At 41.8% G+C, this 18382-nt stretch overlaps 1 protein-coding gene across 9 annotated transcripts in view; it reads right to left on the reverse strand.

Annotated features, from left to right (window-relative positions):
- ABCC6 (ATP binding cassette subfamily C member 6) overlaps positions 1 to 18382 on the reverse strand; it is a 337990-nt gene that overhangs the window by 16476 nt on the left and 303132 nt on the right. For all 9 annotated transcript variants that reach the window (XR_006100480.1, XR_006100478.1, XR_006100479.1 and 6 more), the window contains 15 exons: positions 17363 to 17540; positions 15574 to 15735; positions 13750 to 13842; positions 12709 to 12912; positions 12476 to 12622; positions 12308 to 12395; positions 10466 to 10535; positions 8845 to 8971; positions 8383 to 8559; positions 7385 to 7552; positions 5761 to 5941; positions 4778 to 4865; positions 2175 to 2259; positions 942 to 1149; positions 93 to 403 (listed from right to left, as the gene is read on the reverse strand). Coding sequence is in view for 6 of the 9 variants with exons in the window: in XM_042437337.1 (XP_042293271.1) it covers positions 93 to 403; positions 942 to 1149; positions 2175 to 2259; positions 4778 to 4865; positions 5761 to 5941; positions 7385 to 7552; positions 8383 to 8559; positions 8845 to 8971; positions 10466 to 10535; positions 12308 to 12395; positions 12476 to 12622; positions 12709 to 12912; positions 13750 to 13842; positions 15574 to 15735; positions 17363 to 17540 (2287 nt within the window). In the remaining 3 variants the exon portion in view is untranslated. The remainder of the gene's footprint in view (positions 1 to 92; positions 404 to 941; positions 1150 to 2174; positions 2260 to 4777; positions 4866 to 5760; positions 5942 to 7384; positions 7553 to 8382; positions 8560 to 8844; positions 8972 to 10465; positions 10536 to 12307; positions 12396 to 12475; positions 12623 to 12708; positions 12913 to 13749; positions 13843 to 15573; positions 15736 to 17362; positions 17541 to 18382) is intronic.

Here is an 18382-nt window from a genome sequence, read left to right on the forward strand (position 1 = left end):
CTTATTTCAGTTTGCCTTTGTTTAATAGGGTTTAATTCTAATTTTTTAAAAATAGTAGGATACTGAAGTGGTAGAATGGACTGTATTCCTACCTGGAACACAACATACAAGATTGTCAGAGGAACTATCGCCACCACAGCTATTGGTGTAGCCACAATGATCACAATGTATATCTCCAACAGATTAAAAAGGAAACCAAGCAGAGACTTCAGTTTCTCTGGGATGATGGAATCAATGGCATCCATTTCTTTGGAGAAGCAGTTGAAGAGGTTACCACTGGGTGTCTGTTCAAAGAATGCCATTGGAGACCAGACAACATCCCATAGCAGCTGCTGGAAGAATTTGTGGGATGCCACTGTCCCAGCCAAGAACACTGTGGCTATTGACCCAAACTTTCCAAGGGCTGTAACACAAAATGAGGCATTACTTTTCGGCCCAGAATAATGGTCTTCCTTTTATCATGAACTCTAAGGTGGCTAGAAGAGATTATAAATATTAAAAATTATGAAAAGAAAAAAACACATATAAACAGCCTTTTACCCACAAGACGTTCCAGGATCATGCAAATAATAGTATAAAAAAACCAATATAATAACTGTAGCATGACAAAATAAAAATATACAGTCTTGTCAACCAGCAAACAAAACAAACTGCATTTCCAAAAAGGTTCAAAAAACCGTAAGAAAGGAGCCAACCTGATAAATAAACTAATGACAAAATGTGGAGCAATCTTTATTTCACATGCTTGAGAGCTTTATACTGGTATCCTCGTGTGGTGTCCCACTTCCTCCCCATATAAGACATACCAAGTAGTATCTGGCTAGCAGTACAGACAGTTGCCTGCTAGGAGAAAATGTTCTCCACAAGAAAACCAGCCAAGAAAAGGACAGAGGGAAAAGGAGAAAGAGACAATTTGAGGTGAGTGAAGTGGTGGTACAAACCTTGAGCAAATCCCAAGAAAAAGAAGACACTGACACGGAGCTCAGTATGTTGCTGGGTTCCATTGACAATAGGGTCATTAGCCCACAGGCTGAGCCAGTAGCCACGGCAAAACGAGGCAACTTGCTGGAAAGTGAACAAAAGGATGATGTAGGCCCAGATGAGAGACCCAGTCACTCCCAGGTAGCTCAGATATATGGAAGTCTTAACCTAGTCCAAAAAAAAAAAAAAAGACCAAGAGGAAAAGATGGATTAGATGGGCAAAGATAGGGGAACAAGCTGTGTCAGCCTATTTGGTCCTTTAGCCCTGTGCTGTCTGCTTTGATTTACAAAATGTACTCAAGCATCTCTGGCAAAGAGTGATTTCCCCATTACTTGATAAAAAATGGAAAATACTAGGAACTGAACCTGAGACATTCTGCATGCTAAGGATGTGCTACTGGGCCATTTGGAAAAATTACTTTTTTGGACTACAACTCCCAAAGGCTATGCTGGCTGAAGGACTCTGTGAATTCTAGTTCAAAGAATAACTCTGCACTGATCTATGACCCTCTATCTTTTTCATCCCCCCAGCATAGTCTTGGCCAAATAAGATACAGTGGAAGTTACTTTATATCACATCATGTTCTTTCCCATTTAACCAATATTATTTACACTGTGGGTGGAAAAACTCTGGACTTCCCCAATGTTCCGGCCTACAGCTCCCGTCTGCATTATCTAGCATAGCTGGGATAGTCTGTTGTTGCTATATGCTTTCAAGTTGTTTCCTGTTTATGGATACCATAAGGTGACTTTACCACAAGGTTTTCTTGGCAAGATTTGTTCAGGCAGGGTTGCCTTTGCCTTCCTCTGAGGCTGAGAGAATGTGATTTGCCCAAAGAAGCCCAATTAGCTTGTTTCAGTCCACCTGTCTCTGGTTTAAACAAATTCTTTTCTCCAGATGTCACTGGAGTTCAAATCACACGACCCTTCACAATTGGTCAGCTGGGATCAATGAGAGCTGATGTCCAAAATATTTGAAACGCCAAAGGCTTCTCACGTATGATCTATATTTCCCTTCAGGTGCTTTTTAGATAGATTCCAGCTCCTGTGCTCTCCGGCCAATTATTACACTAACTACTGCTTATGGAATTTGCAATCTAAAATGTCATGAACACATTGTTATAGATTTGTGATGGGAAAGAGAGAGGATGTCTCATAACTTCTTATCATGTTATTCAGAGCCTTAAAGTTACCCTTCCAGTTATTTGTCCTTTGCCTTCTTCCACCAGTTCTGCTGTTCCCATATCCGAGGGTCTGTAACCATCTCTCTTAGTAGATCTTTATAGAATAAAAAGAAAGATTGGTTTTATGGATTATACATTACAGCATTACAAAAAACATCAATTATAGTCTATACTCAGGTTCTGCTGCCTTATATGCCATATACGATTCTGTGGAGGATTCACTGCACATGGGGGGAACATAATATTCATATGGTATGGTGAAACATTACAGGGATGTTAGTGGGGCAATACAGAATACATCAGTGGAACATGGCATGATTAACTAGTGTTTCACCAGTAAAGATATCCAGGAGAGTCGAAGGCAGGATAACGAAAGCATACTTGGCTTGGAGAGGGTTACAACCCACAAAATCTCCCAATCAGTGTGACTGATCAACTCCTTTTCCAAGCTATGTTCAGGGACTCATCACAACACAAGGATAAGTTCTCTGTTGGCAAAGCCTAGGCAATCCAAATGTCATAGCTACTGAACAAAACATTCAAACTGGACTGACCTGAGACAATTTTCTCCTTGAAGCAGAAGAAAATAGCAGTTACCTCCCTTACTTCAACATTGGTAAATGGTAAGCACCCTGCTCTGCACACACACACACCATGCCTGACTGTACCACACAGTTGGACCTCCATATTCACAGATTCTGTATATATGGATTCAGCCATGCATGGCTTGAAAATATGTATTTTTAAAAATTACAAAAAGCAAAGCTTGATTTTTACATTATATATAAAGGGGACCATTATACTATCCCATTGTATATAGTGGGACTTGAGCATCCACAGATTTTGATATCCATGGAGCTCCTGTACAGTTCTGGGTACCACAATTCAAGAGAGATATTGATATGCAGGAGGAAGGAGATTAAAATGGTGAAAGGTCCAGAAATCATGACCTATGAGGAGTGATTTAGGGAGCTGTTATGTTTAGCCTGGAGAAAAGAAGATTAAAGGGTGACATAATGGCCATTTTTAAATAATTGAAGAGATGTCATATGGGCAAGCTTGTTTTCTGCAGCTCCAGAGAATAGGACTCGGAGCAATGGATTCACACTACAGGAAAATAGATTCCACCTCAACTTTAAGAACTTCCTGACAATAAGAGCTGTTTGACAGTGGAATATGCTGTCTGGGAGAGTGGTGGAGTCTCCTTCTTTGGAAGTTTTTAAGCAGAGACTGGATAGTCATCTGTTGGGAGTGCTTTGATTGTGTATTCTTGCATGGCAGGAGATTAGACTAGATAATCCTGTGGTCTCCTAGCTCTATGATTCTATGATACCAAGGGACCACTCTACTCGTTTATAGGCTGTGTGGCACATGCATTTCTGTTTTTAATTAAGATAAATACTTGGCAAGCAGAGAGAGAATGACTTCTGCCCTCCCTCCATGCATTTACTACCTGAATTAGGTGGGTCACTCTGCCTAATGCTATGGCTCCTCTGGAACCAATGAATACATCCCAAGTACACAGTGAAGAAAAATAATTTATATTTTTTCATGCCACCAAAGTAAAAATGTCATTAAACAATCGGGAATGCCTCTAAAGTGGAGTTTTAAAGAGTTTTGGGGTGAAATCTTACTTTGCTGAATAAACTGAGCTAGTAGTACTTGACTATAAGTTGACCTCATGTATAAGTTGAGGGCAGATTCTGGGGTCAAAATTATGGATTTTGAAATGACCCGTGGCTAAGTCGAGGGTAAAACTTATGGGCATGTAATGAAACATGTAAAGGTCGAAGCAAAAGAAAACAATGCCAAAGAAGTTACAAAATTACAGCAGGCATAACTATTTCTACTCATACTAAAGGCTGAATGGATGAGAGAGTAAAAGAGTCATGCCCAGCCTGGAGGAGGACTCAGAGGATGAGTCACAGCCTCTGGGACCTGAGCCTGCAGCTGTGGAGCCTGTGTCTAGCTCTAGCTCTGCTCCAGCAGAGTCTGTGGCTTCTCAGGAGGTTCAGCAGCCAAGTCTGCATGTGGCAGAGTCTTTGGAGATGGAGGAGGATCAAAGAAGTGTGCCTACCTTTAGTCAGTGTAGAGCCGAAAGGGAGTGCCTTTGAAGGACACAGAGGCTGTATCAGAAACATGCTGGCAATCAGATGCATATAAGCAGTTGTAGAATGTTGGTCTAGTTGCCAGTGATTATCTGACTTTCTTGGGAAAAGTACTGTTTCTGACTCCATTGCTCTTTGGACTGAAACCTTGCTTCTTGGACTGCTGACCCGTCTTGACTCTCTAGAACCCTTGACCTTGGACTGCCTTATCAACCTGGCTATCTGATACTCTGGACCTAGGACATCTGGACAAATCCTCTTGGTAATACCTCTTGTGCTTCTAGACTTGCTTTGCGCTGTTTGTTTGGGAACTGAGTTGGTCTTATCAGCCATTTGCCTGCTTTCCTGGACAGGTCAATGTTTCCTGGGCAGATTAAACTCTTGTTTCTTAACAGGAGATGGAAATATACAAGTACAGTACTTACATTGACCCATGGATAAATCGACTCAGGTTTTTTGGGGTCAATTTTTTAACATAAATACATGAGTATATACAGTACTTACTCTTCATGTTTTCTTGAGTAAGCTATATTTCTTTTGGGGAAATTCTCAGCACTTCTTGAAGCAGTGGAATCAGCTGTTTTCAATCTCTCTGAGGAAAGATTTGAAATTTGAAGAAGAATGAAGAAGCAAGAAATTTGAAGCTGCTGTCCTATTTATTTATTTAAACATTTATAACCTTCTCTTTATCCAAGGTCTCAGAGCAGTGTAAAATAAACCAGTAAAATAAACCAGGATGGGCCCCCAGCCCCATTTCAAGTGGCCCTCAGTATCATCCCATTCTCAGGAGGCTTCAGCCCACTCCTGCTCTCCAGACTGTTCCTCCAGGAACTCCTTCACCTTTCACTTTAGGCTGGGATAGGCCCAAAGGTTGGAGAGCCATTTTCAACATGAACAAAACCCCATGGGAGCCACATTGTGCAACTGCAACTGCCATTTTTCTCTACTGGAAGTGATGTTGCTTTCACTTCCAATCATTTCTGGAGTGGTTTTTTCTGTGCTTTTTTCTTAAATAGGAATTATTTATTTATTATTTAATTAACTATTATTTTAATTATTTTTAAAGGCATAGGTGGTGGTGGCACTCTGGGTGCCCCATTGCCTGCATGCAACGTCAAGGTCACATGTCTCCATTGACATTTCCCATAGGACAATAGCCTTTTTTGGGGGGAGGGCATCTGATTCCTGCTGTATACCTTTACCATTTGAGCAAGTATTGCTAAACTCATTGGGAGTTATTCTGAGTAGACACACCTATGGGGTGATTAACTATAAAAAAAACCACCAAACTGACAAGGAATACAAGCCAAGAAAAAACAAAACAAACCAGCTTTTTGGCTTTGGATAATGCACATCAGAGGACTTCAGTAAAATGGACACATAAAATGGCTATACAAGCTAGGGCATTCTGGGGGTTTATGTTCAAAATTTTAACTTTTCCAGGTTCTGATCTGAACACAGAAGACCAAAAGGGTTATCCACCTTACCTTGCAAATTCTGGTCCTCTTTCTTTTCTGCACTATGTGATTTCAAGAATTCTACAAATGTTCCTTGTCTTTCCACAAGTTCTTGCCAAGAGCCTGTTTCTGAGATCTCTCCATTCATAATCACTATAATATTATCCACTTTGGACAAAAGATGGACTGCATTAGTCACCAGAATACGTGTCTGGAAAGAGAAGCAAATCCTATTATTGACTAAGCCACATCGTGATATCTTTCTGAACATCCTCCTAAAATCTGCAGGGTTTTAACAGAACTAGGAAACCTGTAGGAAACCCATATGCTGTTGGATTTTTCTTCCCATCAGCCTCTGCCAACATGGTGAAGAGCAAAATAAAGCTGTACAGCATTAACATGCCCACCTGCACATACATTTCACTACTTTATTCATCTCTGGAAAGATCTGCAGAATTCTGTGCAGAAACCAGAGGTAACTGGTACTGTGTCTTGAACAGCAAAATTGTCGGACCATTGAAACACATAAATTCCAGTTCCACCACCTGGAACTATAAAGCTAATGGGAATGGATTATTCAGGAAAGACACTCAAGACACATTGCATTAAAACAGTGACAGTTCACAACTGTCCTTTCCACCTGTCAAAGGCAGGGTTTCACCTAACCTCAGCAGGAACATGAAAGCCCAAGAGGGGTGGGGAAATAATGTCATCATCCCTATTAATCAAAAGGTCCTGGCATTCTGTCTGACCCTGTGAACCCTGATTCTACTCCAACACTGTTAAGATACTTTCAGAACCTGTGGGAAGGTTTCAGGGAAATGAGACAATATTATTGTCATTCCCACTGCTTGAGAAGGGGAGCACCCAGCCTGTGAAAAAAAGAAAGAAAACAAGAGGCTCTTGTGGGAACTGAAATGGTTTTAAGTAGAGACCAGGATCATCCAACTAGTGCCTTCGCACTAGTTGTCTGCAAATTTCATAATCCTTAATAAATGGCCTTGTGGTGGAGTGTATGACAGCTAGAATACAGCTACACCTGGATTAGGTTACAATTTGTTGTTATTATTATTATATTTTATTTATTATTATTGCAGCCAATGGTAAGCAATTCAGTATTAAATGATAGTTTTTTGTGGGTTTTTCAGGCTCTCAGACTGTGTTCTAGAAGAGTTTATTCCTGATGTTTCATCAGCAGCTGTTGCTGGCATCTTCAGAGAATGCTGACATGGAAGAGAGTGGGGTATATATACTGTTGGTTGAGAGAAAGCCATTTGCACGTTAATCTGTGTATTGTTCTGTTGTTGAATGACAAGGCCTCAGTGGGTCTACTTAATTAATGATCCATTGTCTGCTGGAAAGAACACCTCACCCTGGGTGATTTTCATTTGCATTTGCGGGGTCTTGATTGTGGTGTTTTTCAGGACTAGTAGCCAAACTTTAAGGGTTTCTTCTTTCCTATTGAAGTTTTCCAGGTGTTTATGGATTTCAATGACTTCCCTGTGTATTCTGACCCGATAGTTGTTGGCATGGTCCACAGCCTCATAGCCTGAAAAACCCACATAAAACTATGGATGCTGGCCATGCAAGCCTTCAACTTCAGATTAAATGATATCTTGAAAAAGAGAGAAAAAACAATCTGAGCCTTTAATACCTTGTTTTTCAATAAACCGTTTGGTCCAATAACTTGCTCAAAGATGTGCTGGCCAACCTGAGCATCCACTGCAGAAAAGGGGTCATCCAAAAGGTAAACCGCTGCCTTCTTGTAAACCGCACGAGCCAAGCTAAACCTCTGCTTCTGTCCCCCAGAAAGATTTATTCCCTGTTTTCGAACAAGAAATAGTTTATTGCTGTTATAATCATCTTATCATCTGCAGCTCTCTTTAACACACAGAGTTTTAAAACAAGTCTAAGTTCATTAAAACTGCTTTCAGTGGTATGTTGAAAAATATGCTAAGACCAAGATATCTAGCCCATGTGTGACAGAACTCCCCTACCACCATCTCTATATAGAGGCTGCTTTACCAAAGTTAGGCACTGATTTGTCTTGGACTACAGCTTTGATTATCCTTAGCCAGAATAGCCAATATAGAAACTTACATATATGGCTGATCAAATGTGAAGAAAAAAAGCAAGGAAGAATCAGCTCCTCTTCAGTGTGGAAGTATTTAACTACTGTGTATCAATGGCCCCATACAGATGGGCCAAAATCAAGCTACTTCGGGTCACTTGGGAGGTATGCTGTTTAAATGATGCATGCATCCTAAGAATCTGGAAGCTAAGAACTGGAGCTTGGCTTTGGTGCGGCCTCCAGACTGTTAGGATGCATGCATCACTTAAACAGCATACCTCCCAAGTGACCCAAAGCAGCTTTATTTTGGCCTGTCTGTATGGGCCCTATACTTACTTTAATACATTGTTTTGTCCACCTCACTTTCTTTGTATCAAAGATAAGTTGAAAGATGGCTCACAGAGAAAAAACAACAATATAACATCATATAATGCAACAAACAAAAAACAGAAATGGATCTTAGTTGGGAACATTTCAGGTGGGCACACTCCAAAATCTGCAGACTCTTTCCCCAGAAACCATGAGCTCTTTGAAAAAAGAAACAAAAACTGTAACTGGTAAAACAATATTGAGATAAGCACCTTCTCTCCTATTTCTGTCTGACTTCCAGCCAGGAAGCTATCCAGGTCCAGCTGCAGTGCACAAGCTTCAACCACCCTGTTGTACCACTTTCTGTCCACTTTTTCTCCAAATATGATATTGTCTTCCACTGAAGCATTTTGGATCCAAGATTCCTGAGGAACAAATGCTACTGTGCCCTATGAAAATAAAGTTAGAAATACTTACCAGAAAGCAGCACAGACAATATCCATATGCAGAATGCTAGTCTCCGTTTCTCATTACATTAAACACAGAAATTGAATAGTCAAAAACTGATAAACATTTGGCATTCATCAAAATAATTTTATATGCACCGTGATTTATTTAAGACATTTCCAATTTTGTTCTCAAAAACAATAAAGCAAACAAAATGTGATCCTAACCCTCATACAAACAAGCTAGAATCACCTAGAACCTTGCTTAACCATAACAAGAGATTTTACCTTCATTGTTAAAGAGCCTTCTGTTTTTTGTAGTTCACCAAGTAATGCTGAGAGCAGTGAAGATTTCCCAGCACCAACTGGGCCAATCACAACACACAGACTGCCTTGGGCTACGGTTAGATTGATCCTGCAAAAATAGCAAACAACACCCTAGTGAGCCTCTGGCCCATTAAGGAAAGAAAAACTACAAAATGGAAAGTCCAACCAAAAATCCACCATACAGTGAAACCTTTATTGACCAACCAAAATGCACAATATATATGTTGCAAGCTTTTGAAGCTTCACTGGCTTCATCATCAGGCAAGGTGTTACAAGCCAAGCAGGAGGAAAAAAACCTGAAGATGTTTGTCATAGGCTCTATAAAGACAGGCCAAAATAAAGCTGCTTCAGGTCACTTTGGAGGTATAGTGTTTCAATGATGCATGAGTCCTAAGAGTCTGGAAGCTGCACCAAAGCTGCACTCCAGTCCTTAGGACTGCATCTGGGTGCCCTGTCATTGCCTCCCACCCAAGTTTAAAGAAGCCCTGGAGACCAAGTGCCAGTGTTGCCAACAAGCCTCAAAGATAATTCCCGAAAATGTTTGTCCAAAACACACTGAATCCTCCCACATCACACGGAATATTCAGTCACAATTCCCGGAAAATTCCCATAATGTTAAAATGGCGGATGTTTTGCAAATAAACGTAAACATAATTGAATAAAAATAATTGTAACTTATTTCAACTCTCAAAATCACCATTGAACCAAACAAAGAATCTTTCAGTCCTTTTAAGATATTTATTTTGACATGAAGGGGGTTCAGGAAGCTTTGTGCCAAATAGAAACGTGTTCGGCTGCAACCGCACTGCAGAAATAATCCAGTTTGAGACTGCTTTAACTGCCCTGGCTCAGTGCTAGGGAACCCTGGGAAGTGTAGTTTTGTGAGACATTGTGCCTTATTTATCAAAAAGAGCTCTGGTGCCACAACAAACTATAATTCCCAGGATTCCCTAGCACTGTTGGAGCAGTTGGGGCAAGGCTCACACATGGAGCCTGCAAGGAGGGCTTTGAAGGGAGGACTCTACCTAAGCAACTTGCCTCTGGTGAGTCTCTTTTACTAATCCCCTTATGCCCTAAATTTTGCCCTCGACTTATCCACAGATCACATCAAAATCCCTGATTTTGGCCTCAAAACCTGCCCTTGACTTATACATGAGCTCAGCATATAGTCAAGTACAGTGCGCCTGCGCCATACGCGGCCTTAAGCATACGTGCTCAAGCCGCGGGGCGCGCGCGGGGCGGAAGGGGCGGCGCGTCCCATTCAATTGAATGGGCGCGCGCGCCTGTTGAGCCCCGCGTGCGCCTGCGCCGCCGCGCCGCCACGCACGAGCCCCATTGTTTCCAATGGGGCTCGAGCATAGGCGGCATTCGCCTTACGCGGAGGGATCCGTAACGGATCCCCCGCATAAGGCGAGGACGGACTGTATATATAGTAAATTTACTAGCCTTCTCCACAGTGCTGTTTAATGTGCTGGAAAGACAAGAGAACACTCTCACAATTCAATTAAATCTCAGTGCTTTTAATTAAAAAAAAATCCAGAAGAGAGTTAACAAACCCATTAAAGTGTTCATGAGAATTTACCTTTTAAGGCATGGAGGGCTTTCTCTGCCCCAGGTGAAAGTTCCATTCCTTATAGCAATACAATCCTTAGCTAAAAAAAACAAAAGGCATACAAAGAGACATACATAATCCATAGTTTGGTAGCATCACTATCTTCTGTATTGTGATTGAAGTATTGGATTAAGACTAGCAAGACCTAGGTTCAAGACATTAGAAAAGCCACTCATGCATATTATTAATTTTCCCTTTTAGTGGTCACATATATTATTGATTACCTCTTATAAATTGTAATATTATAGATGACAAGAAGACACACTACACCACAGGAAACTCCTAAAACAAAGAAAAAATGTTGGGTCCTGGAATGAATTCCTCAACCACACCATACTGGGATATGCCATAGGCTATGCTCTCCAATTTAAACTTTTTGAACCACTCCCCCCCCCCCCCATTGTGGTGTGTGGGTCCAGAAGTCACAAAAATAGATCAGAGTTCAATGCAGCCCAACCCTGACCTCATGGTACCATACAGTGAGGGTTGTGTCTGTAAAATATTAGACTCACAAACAACTGTCCATCCTACATACAAGAATGACACAATGGACACTGATGTGAATTCTGGATTGATAGACAATACACACAATACGGTTTTTCTTGCTCACCACCCAAAGACAAACAAGAACCATATGATATCAGACAGACTGAACTGGACTGGTGCTTAGGATGTCTCTGTCTTGTCAATTCGCATCCCAGCCAAGTTAAACAAAGATCCAAAGAAAAGGAAGGAAAGCAAAAGTATTCACATACACAAGAGTTCTAGGCCATAGAGAAACAGTGTGCTGTAGGGGTCTGAGCATTTGGCTTTGGAGTCTATGGCAAAGCCACAGAAACCCACTGGATGTTCTTGGGCAAGTTACACACAGAAAGATCCATGATAGACTTAGGATCAGCAAAAGTAGGATATGACTTGAACTAGACTATACCTGCCACCATCTTAAGACAGCCATAAGGAGAGGGGGTTGATTCCTCCTCTCTACCAACTCAGAACAAATCTTCACAGTTAAGGTAGGACAAAGGGAGGGTAGAATAAACTCCCCAGAAAGGTGAAAAGTAGAAATGGCTTTGAGCCTGAAAGAGGAATGAAGGTGTGAACCAAGACAGGAAAGAAATGTACATAGAGTCAAGTGATATAAAGTAATAAAATTTGTAACTACTGTACTGAAGTAATTCATATACTGTAATGCAAGTTTAAGTATCATCCTCTAAGAAAGATACAGTTATAAGCTTTGAATGTAAATAAAGTTCTTTTCTTTGTATTCAACAAAGGTGGCCTGAACTGTTTTTATAGATAACATCATACATGCTACCAAAAATATTAATAGTGAATTGATAGTGAAAACATCTAATAGCAGAAACACTTAGGTTAGTGGAGAGACTCAGGATGAGAGTCTGAGGGAGATCTGGGTTCCGGTCTCATTGTAACAGCAGCTAACTGAAGCCAGGATGTTTTTCATGACGGGACAATAAGAGGAGTAGAAACTGGAATGAATACAACAGATAGTAGAGGAAGTACAAAGAAATAAAGAGCTGAAGAATGCTAAACAGAAGTAAAAATCTGAAGCAAATGAAAGGAGCTCTGTTCTTGACACAGACAGGAACAGAACTGACAAAACTGAGCAAAGACATCTTAAACACCAATTAGGTTCAGTCTAGTATATCATGTGGTTCTTGCCTATCTCTGGGCAGTGAGAGAGAAATCCTATTGTATGGGTTCCTCCCCTCTCACCGACTAATCTGTTGTTTTTAAGATAAAAAGGGAAGAATCCTACATACAGAAAGAAATCACCTCATAGATAGTACTTACTGCCATCTAAAGAACCAGACTCTGCTTTAGTTTGATCCAGATCTTCAAGAGAAAGAAAAGCAGCTAAACGGTTTATGGAAACTTTTGCCTGGAAAAAAGTGCACACATCTAGTATTCCTGGTTATAGTTGTGCAACATATCCTTGTGGAAAGTTAGTTTGTAACTCACCTGTACCACAGAGTTAATGGAAAATGGAAGAAAAGAATGGGCTGTGTTGAGTATGTTGATTAGAGCCAGAGAGACAAAGGCTTTCTGGGCATTTAAAATGTTTCCCTTATCTGCCAACGTATAGACTGTGAACATGATGAATGAAATCTGTACAGGGAGAATGGGAAGACAGATGAAAAGAGACAAATAATATATTAAGGGCACAATTTGTTTGGTTGGATAAAAGTGCTCACCAGAAATGTTGATGATTGGAAAGAAGTGAGAGATGCTGAGAAGAGAAACTGAGACATCTTGAGAGCTTGCAGTTCTTGAGTTCGTATACTCAACACTCTGCTCACAAACGTCTTCTCCCAACCATGTAGCTTGAGGATTTTAATATCACCGAGAATAGCACTGGTAAGTTTTGCACGATTGTCCTTATGTTTCATCTGAACTTCCTGAGAAAAGCAACCCAACTTGTAACACCACCACCATCATAATTGGAAAACATGCTGCTCCAAAAGTAATTTTATGGCAGTACGTCACAACAATAAAATGTCCTTCCATGCAGTCTGCAGGGGTCCATGTAGTCCACACTTTGACAGAAGGGTCACTTTGTTTGAATACAATGATGAAGTCTATGTACTGCATCCAGAGGGTCCCAGGCTGAATCTCAGGTATCTCTGGATAAAGGGCTCTCAGTACCAATTGAGTTGTGCTGAGTATGCTGACCAAGGACAGAGACGGGAAAACTTTCTGGGCATTTAAATGATTCTCCCATATGCCAGCATGTAAGACCTCTGCCTGACATCCATGGCAATGGAAGGATGAAAGCTTATTGGTAATGGTACTTTGCCTACAAAAGGTCCCAGCATTTCTGTTTAGGATTGGGAAAAGAAACAAGTGCTGCCACAGAAAGTCAAATCTCTGAAAAAATTATTTTTTGGACTACAGCTCTCAGAATCTAATGGTCAGTATAGACAGCACTCCTGCTACTACTGTTACATGTTACTACTACTACTACTTTCTCCCAATATAGGGACTTCAAGGCAGCTAACAACCAATTTAAAACATTACCACAATCAACTATAATATGATACATCTGGAAGACACCAAGCTCATGAAACCTGTGGTTTGGTGAAGTGTAAATTATCTGAGTCATCTGAGCTAAATGGTCTGCCTTGGCATAAGGCAGTTTCCTATATTCCTAGGTAGACCAATAATCGAACAGGCTGTTTTAAAACGTTGCATGCTGCTTAAATACTAGATGATAATTTGTAGGCAGTAAGGCATACCTGGAATTGGGTTCTCTTCTTGGAGATAACAAAGTTCAGTGGCAAGAGAAATAAAAAAACAATCACTGCCATCAAAGCAGATGGTCCCAGGAGCTAAAGGAATGCAAAAACAAACAAACAAAGAGTACACCGGAGTGGGCAAGGTCTCCTGCAAATCTGCTCAGCTTTTCAGCTTCCGAATGGGAGCAGGCACAAACCCTATTGTGTGAGGCACAGAGACCATGAAGAAGTAGGAATCACTGCAAACAAACTATGAGAGGAAGGGAGCACAGTCCCTGCCACATGAAGAGATTACCATGCCAGCAGTAAAATACAATAAAATGAGGCCCATGACTAGGTGCAGCTTTGAGTGGCTGCTTAAATAGCTGTGCATCTTCAAGGAAAACAGGGGGTGGGGACAACACAACCAATGGCAAACAAGCTGGGAAAACAACAACAAACGGGGAATGGGGTAAGCGAAGGACCTGCCTCAGGAAATCCACCACCCGCAGATGTCGAAAATAATTGGAAGACGTGGCCAACCAGGAGAAGGATCACCTTTTATTTAAAGAATTAGGTGGAGTTTTAGGCCCGTTACAGACAGGCCTTAAAGTACGTGCTGAGCACGTACTAGGGTTAGGAAGTGGCGGCGCTTCCGCACTCCCCCAACCCTAGTACGTGCTCAGCACGTACAAAATGGCAGCGGCCATTCCACATGGCCGCCGCCATGACTACATCACGACCACACCGCCTCCAAACGAGGCGCGCAGTTGTTACGTAGTGGGGCTGCGCGAGGGCGCTTAGTGCGCCATTTCCACGGCCCTGGAAGGAGCTCCGTTTCGGAGCTCCTTCCAGATTTGCGTCGCTGGGCGCAGCCTTTAGATGGCTGCGCCCAGTGACGCAGAGGAGAAAAGGGCCAAGTGGCCCCTTTCTCCTCCTCCCTGCCGCTGCCGGGTGTCCTTGGGGCTTGAAGCCCCAAGGACACCCCTTTCCAGGCCACAGGGAAGCGGCCTTTTGCCCCTTCCTCGCGGCCCGGAAAGCGGCGGATTGGGGCCTTGGAGGCTGCCATTGTGGCAGCTGAGGCCCCAATACACCGGGGAAAGCAGCGCCTACAGGCCGCCTCAAAGGGTGGTCTGTAACGCGCCAAAGTTTGTTTTTAACTTGTGTATATTGTATGTGATTTTATATTGAATATAGCCATTTTAATTGTTTTGAATTTGCTTTATCTGCCTTGGGTCCCTCCGGGGAGAAAGGCAGGATATAATGAAATAAATAAGTAAATAAATAAATAAATAGATTCCACACGCCACTCTGAAGTAAGGCCCTTGTAAACCAACCAGTCCTAGAAAGTGGGGAAGGAAGAGGAAGTGTCCTGACTGTGAATCTGGCCACTGCTGACCCGCAGTCCCAAAACACATGGGGGATACCTGCCTGTGACAGAGCAAAATTTCAGCACCACCTGGCCCTCCCAAATCCGAAAGTTATGCAATACAAAATAATTTAATCAATCTGAAATTAGGTTGACCCCCCTCCATAAGAAAGCAGGGAGGAAGTCCCTATGGAGGAATGGCCATTAAAAATGTAGCCAGCAAAGACCAGTGAAGTCCATCACTGTCCAGGTGTTCTGGAACAATGGGATGGAGGCACACAAAGAGGCAAGCAGACATTATATGGTCTCTGGCTCTGCCTGCCCTCCACCTGCCAATGCACAGTGTCTTGTTGCTTTGTGCCAGCCACAAGGGCTTCTGATTTCTCCCTCACAGCACTATGGTCTGGGACCATATTCTCCAATTTCCCCTTTAAGTACTGTCTCTGTTTAAGAAAAATATGGGTTGTCTTTTTTACCTGCCAAAGAAAGACAAAGCAGATGATAATTCGGATGGGGGCAAGCCAAATCCCATTAAAATAGATAATGAGGTCCATTAGTTTTTGCATGTCGACAGACACTAAGTTCACAATTTCACCCACTGTTGTTGCTTTCTTGGCTGCATTCGACATAATTAAGACCTATAAGAGAGAAAATCAGACCAAACAGCTTTTACATTTACAGTTACCTGGAAAAGGGAAAAGGCAGTGACCACCATCCTCACAGAATTAATCATGGAATCTGAATTAACAAACACTCCCAATTTTATTCTGGAAAAAGTATCAAAATGCTGTGGGGAGCCTTATATTTTGAACTACAGTTTATCATTCAGCACTGTGTCTTCCAAAGGCAAAACAGACAGGCTCCAGAATCTCATCAAGGACTAGACAACAACATTACAGTACTATCTATAGTTGATATTCCCTTACAGCTACGTGAGAAGGACAGGTTGCTTACCTGTAACTATTTCCTCGAGTGGTTATCTGCAGATACACACAAACAGGTTATCTGTGCCTGCACAGTAAATTTCAGAAACTACTGAAATCACTAGGCAACACTTTAGTTGCAACTTTTGGCAGTAGCTTCGCCCACCCTTATAAAGCCGCTAGTGTTCCCACTCTTTCTCCAGTTCCATAAGTACGCTGCATAGCAACGACAGAACATCTTAGCAATGAGCAGGACACAATTGAGGGGAGGATAGGTGGGATTTGCATGTATTCACAGATGACTATTCGAAGAAATACAGTTACAGGTAAGCAACCTGTCCTCCTCCTTCGTGGTCTCTGCGAATCACACAAATGGGTTAGACTGACAAGCATCTTCTGCAATATGGTGTCCAAGATCCTGACTATCAGTTCTTTGCACTGCTGTGATTCTGCTTGACCTGACCTTATTCTTCTCCATCTGATGTGATACAGAATCCACCAAGGTCTCTGCCCTAGCCAGGTTATTTGAGAAGAAAAGGAGAGCCATGCTGGCTCTGACCAAAGGCCTACCTGGTGTATCATTCTGTTCACACATCAGCCAACCTGTTGCTAATTGGAAGTCTACCAACAGAGCATGAGTGAAAATACACTCTCTGTTTTGTGTTCCCGAGCAAGTGATATATACTGTATAAAGTCATACAGTACTATCCCTGAAATGAGAATGGATATATACCCACTACCCATCCTGACCAATAATTTTTTTGAAGGGTGGGTCAACCTCCAGAAAATTCTCATTCTTCTTTTAAAGCCATTGAAACTAGCACATATATCTCCACTTATGGCAGTTAATTCAACAGTTCAACTATGGACTGTGTGAAGGAGTACTTTGTTTCATCTGTCCTTATCTATTTTTTCCACACCATGCATAATTTCACACTCCCCTAACATTTCTCTCCTTACTTGTTTTTTGTTTGTTCCTACTAAATAGTCTAATAGTCCTTTTCTTGCTATATTTCGGAGGAAGAAACTGGAAAGCCACCTCTGAGTGTTCCTTGCCTAAGAAAACTCTGTGAAGAATTTATGGCATCACCATACATCAACAGGCAACTTGAAGGCACATACACATGGACACACACTCCCCAATTTGGCAAAAGTCCCCATGGTAAATCATGGGGATTTTCCTTCAACCACATTTCACCCTTTGATATCTCTCTTTTTTCTTCCTTTCCAATTGCTCCTTTGAGATCTTTTTTCTAGAAATGATCTGGATCTAATTCATAACAGCAGTGAGATAAAAGGAGAAAAATAAAACCAAGAAAGGTATATGAAGTGCAACGTTTACCTTCCGATAAATAAGGCCTGTAATTGCTGTTTTTAATCTCACTCCCAAGACAAGACACATGTACATGTACTGCTGTTCAAACAATGTCCGGAGACAAGCTAAGAGGAACATCACTGCAGCACAGAGATAGCCTTTCCAAGAAGGAGATTCTGGAACAGTGATGAAATCTAGGAAAATACTGTAAGGAGAGGAAAAGATAGTCAATTGAACAACTACAACTACAGCCATATCTGAATATCCATATAATGCAGATCTCTTGAATTTGGATGTATCATAGAACATGCATCATTCTAATATATGCTGCCCACATCTTCCAGCTTGTCTCTGGAGAGTGGCTAAAGTAATGGTGGGCAAGGTCAAGAAATCCAAGATCCCTATGACCAGTATCCCAAAATGAAAGAGTCAGATTTTGGCTAAATAAATTGTGGGGCCTCACATCTTGTTTTACTGGGAATGGGAAACATGCATTGTTGCAACATGGTTCCCCATTTTCAGGATGAGAAGAGGCTCCTTTGGAATAACTGAGCCACAAATCTCCACCTGTGATGTGTTTATTGTGACACTTGATCTGGGAATTCTGTTGTGACAAGTCACTAGGCAAAGTTGATTTCCCCAACAGTCAATCTTGGCTCAAGTTGGCTGTAAAGAAGGGGCTGCTGTGGGAGGAGTGACTATAAAAAGGGGGTAGTGAGTCAGTCAGAGTCAGGACAGAATGTGTCAGTTCACAGCACCTCAGATCTGTTCTGTTCTGAGAGCTGTCAATTGGAATTCAGGCCAGTGTACCTTAACGGAATTCATAGTTCTGTTAAACGGGAAGAAGATTAATACTACAGTGGTCCCTTCCCTTACACGGGGGATCCATTCCGGACCCCACACACACACAAATAAGGGAAATCCTGCATATGGTGGAGTCCCATTAAAAATAATGGGCATCATGCCTGAGGTCTGCATGGGCACCACAGGCACACACCCCATTACTTCTTCCAGGGCACGCCATGGCTTCTTCCGGGGTGGATTTCA

The sequence above is a fragment of the Sceloporus undulatus genome, chromosome 8 (genome assembly GCF_019175285.1).
Source record: "Sceloporus undulatus isolate JIND9_A2432 ecotype Alabama chromosome 8, SceUnd_v1.1, whole genome shotgun sequence".
NCBI lineage: Eukaryota > Metazoa > Chordata > Lepidosauria > Squamata > Phrynosomatidae > Sceloporus > Sceloporus undulatus.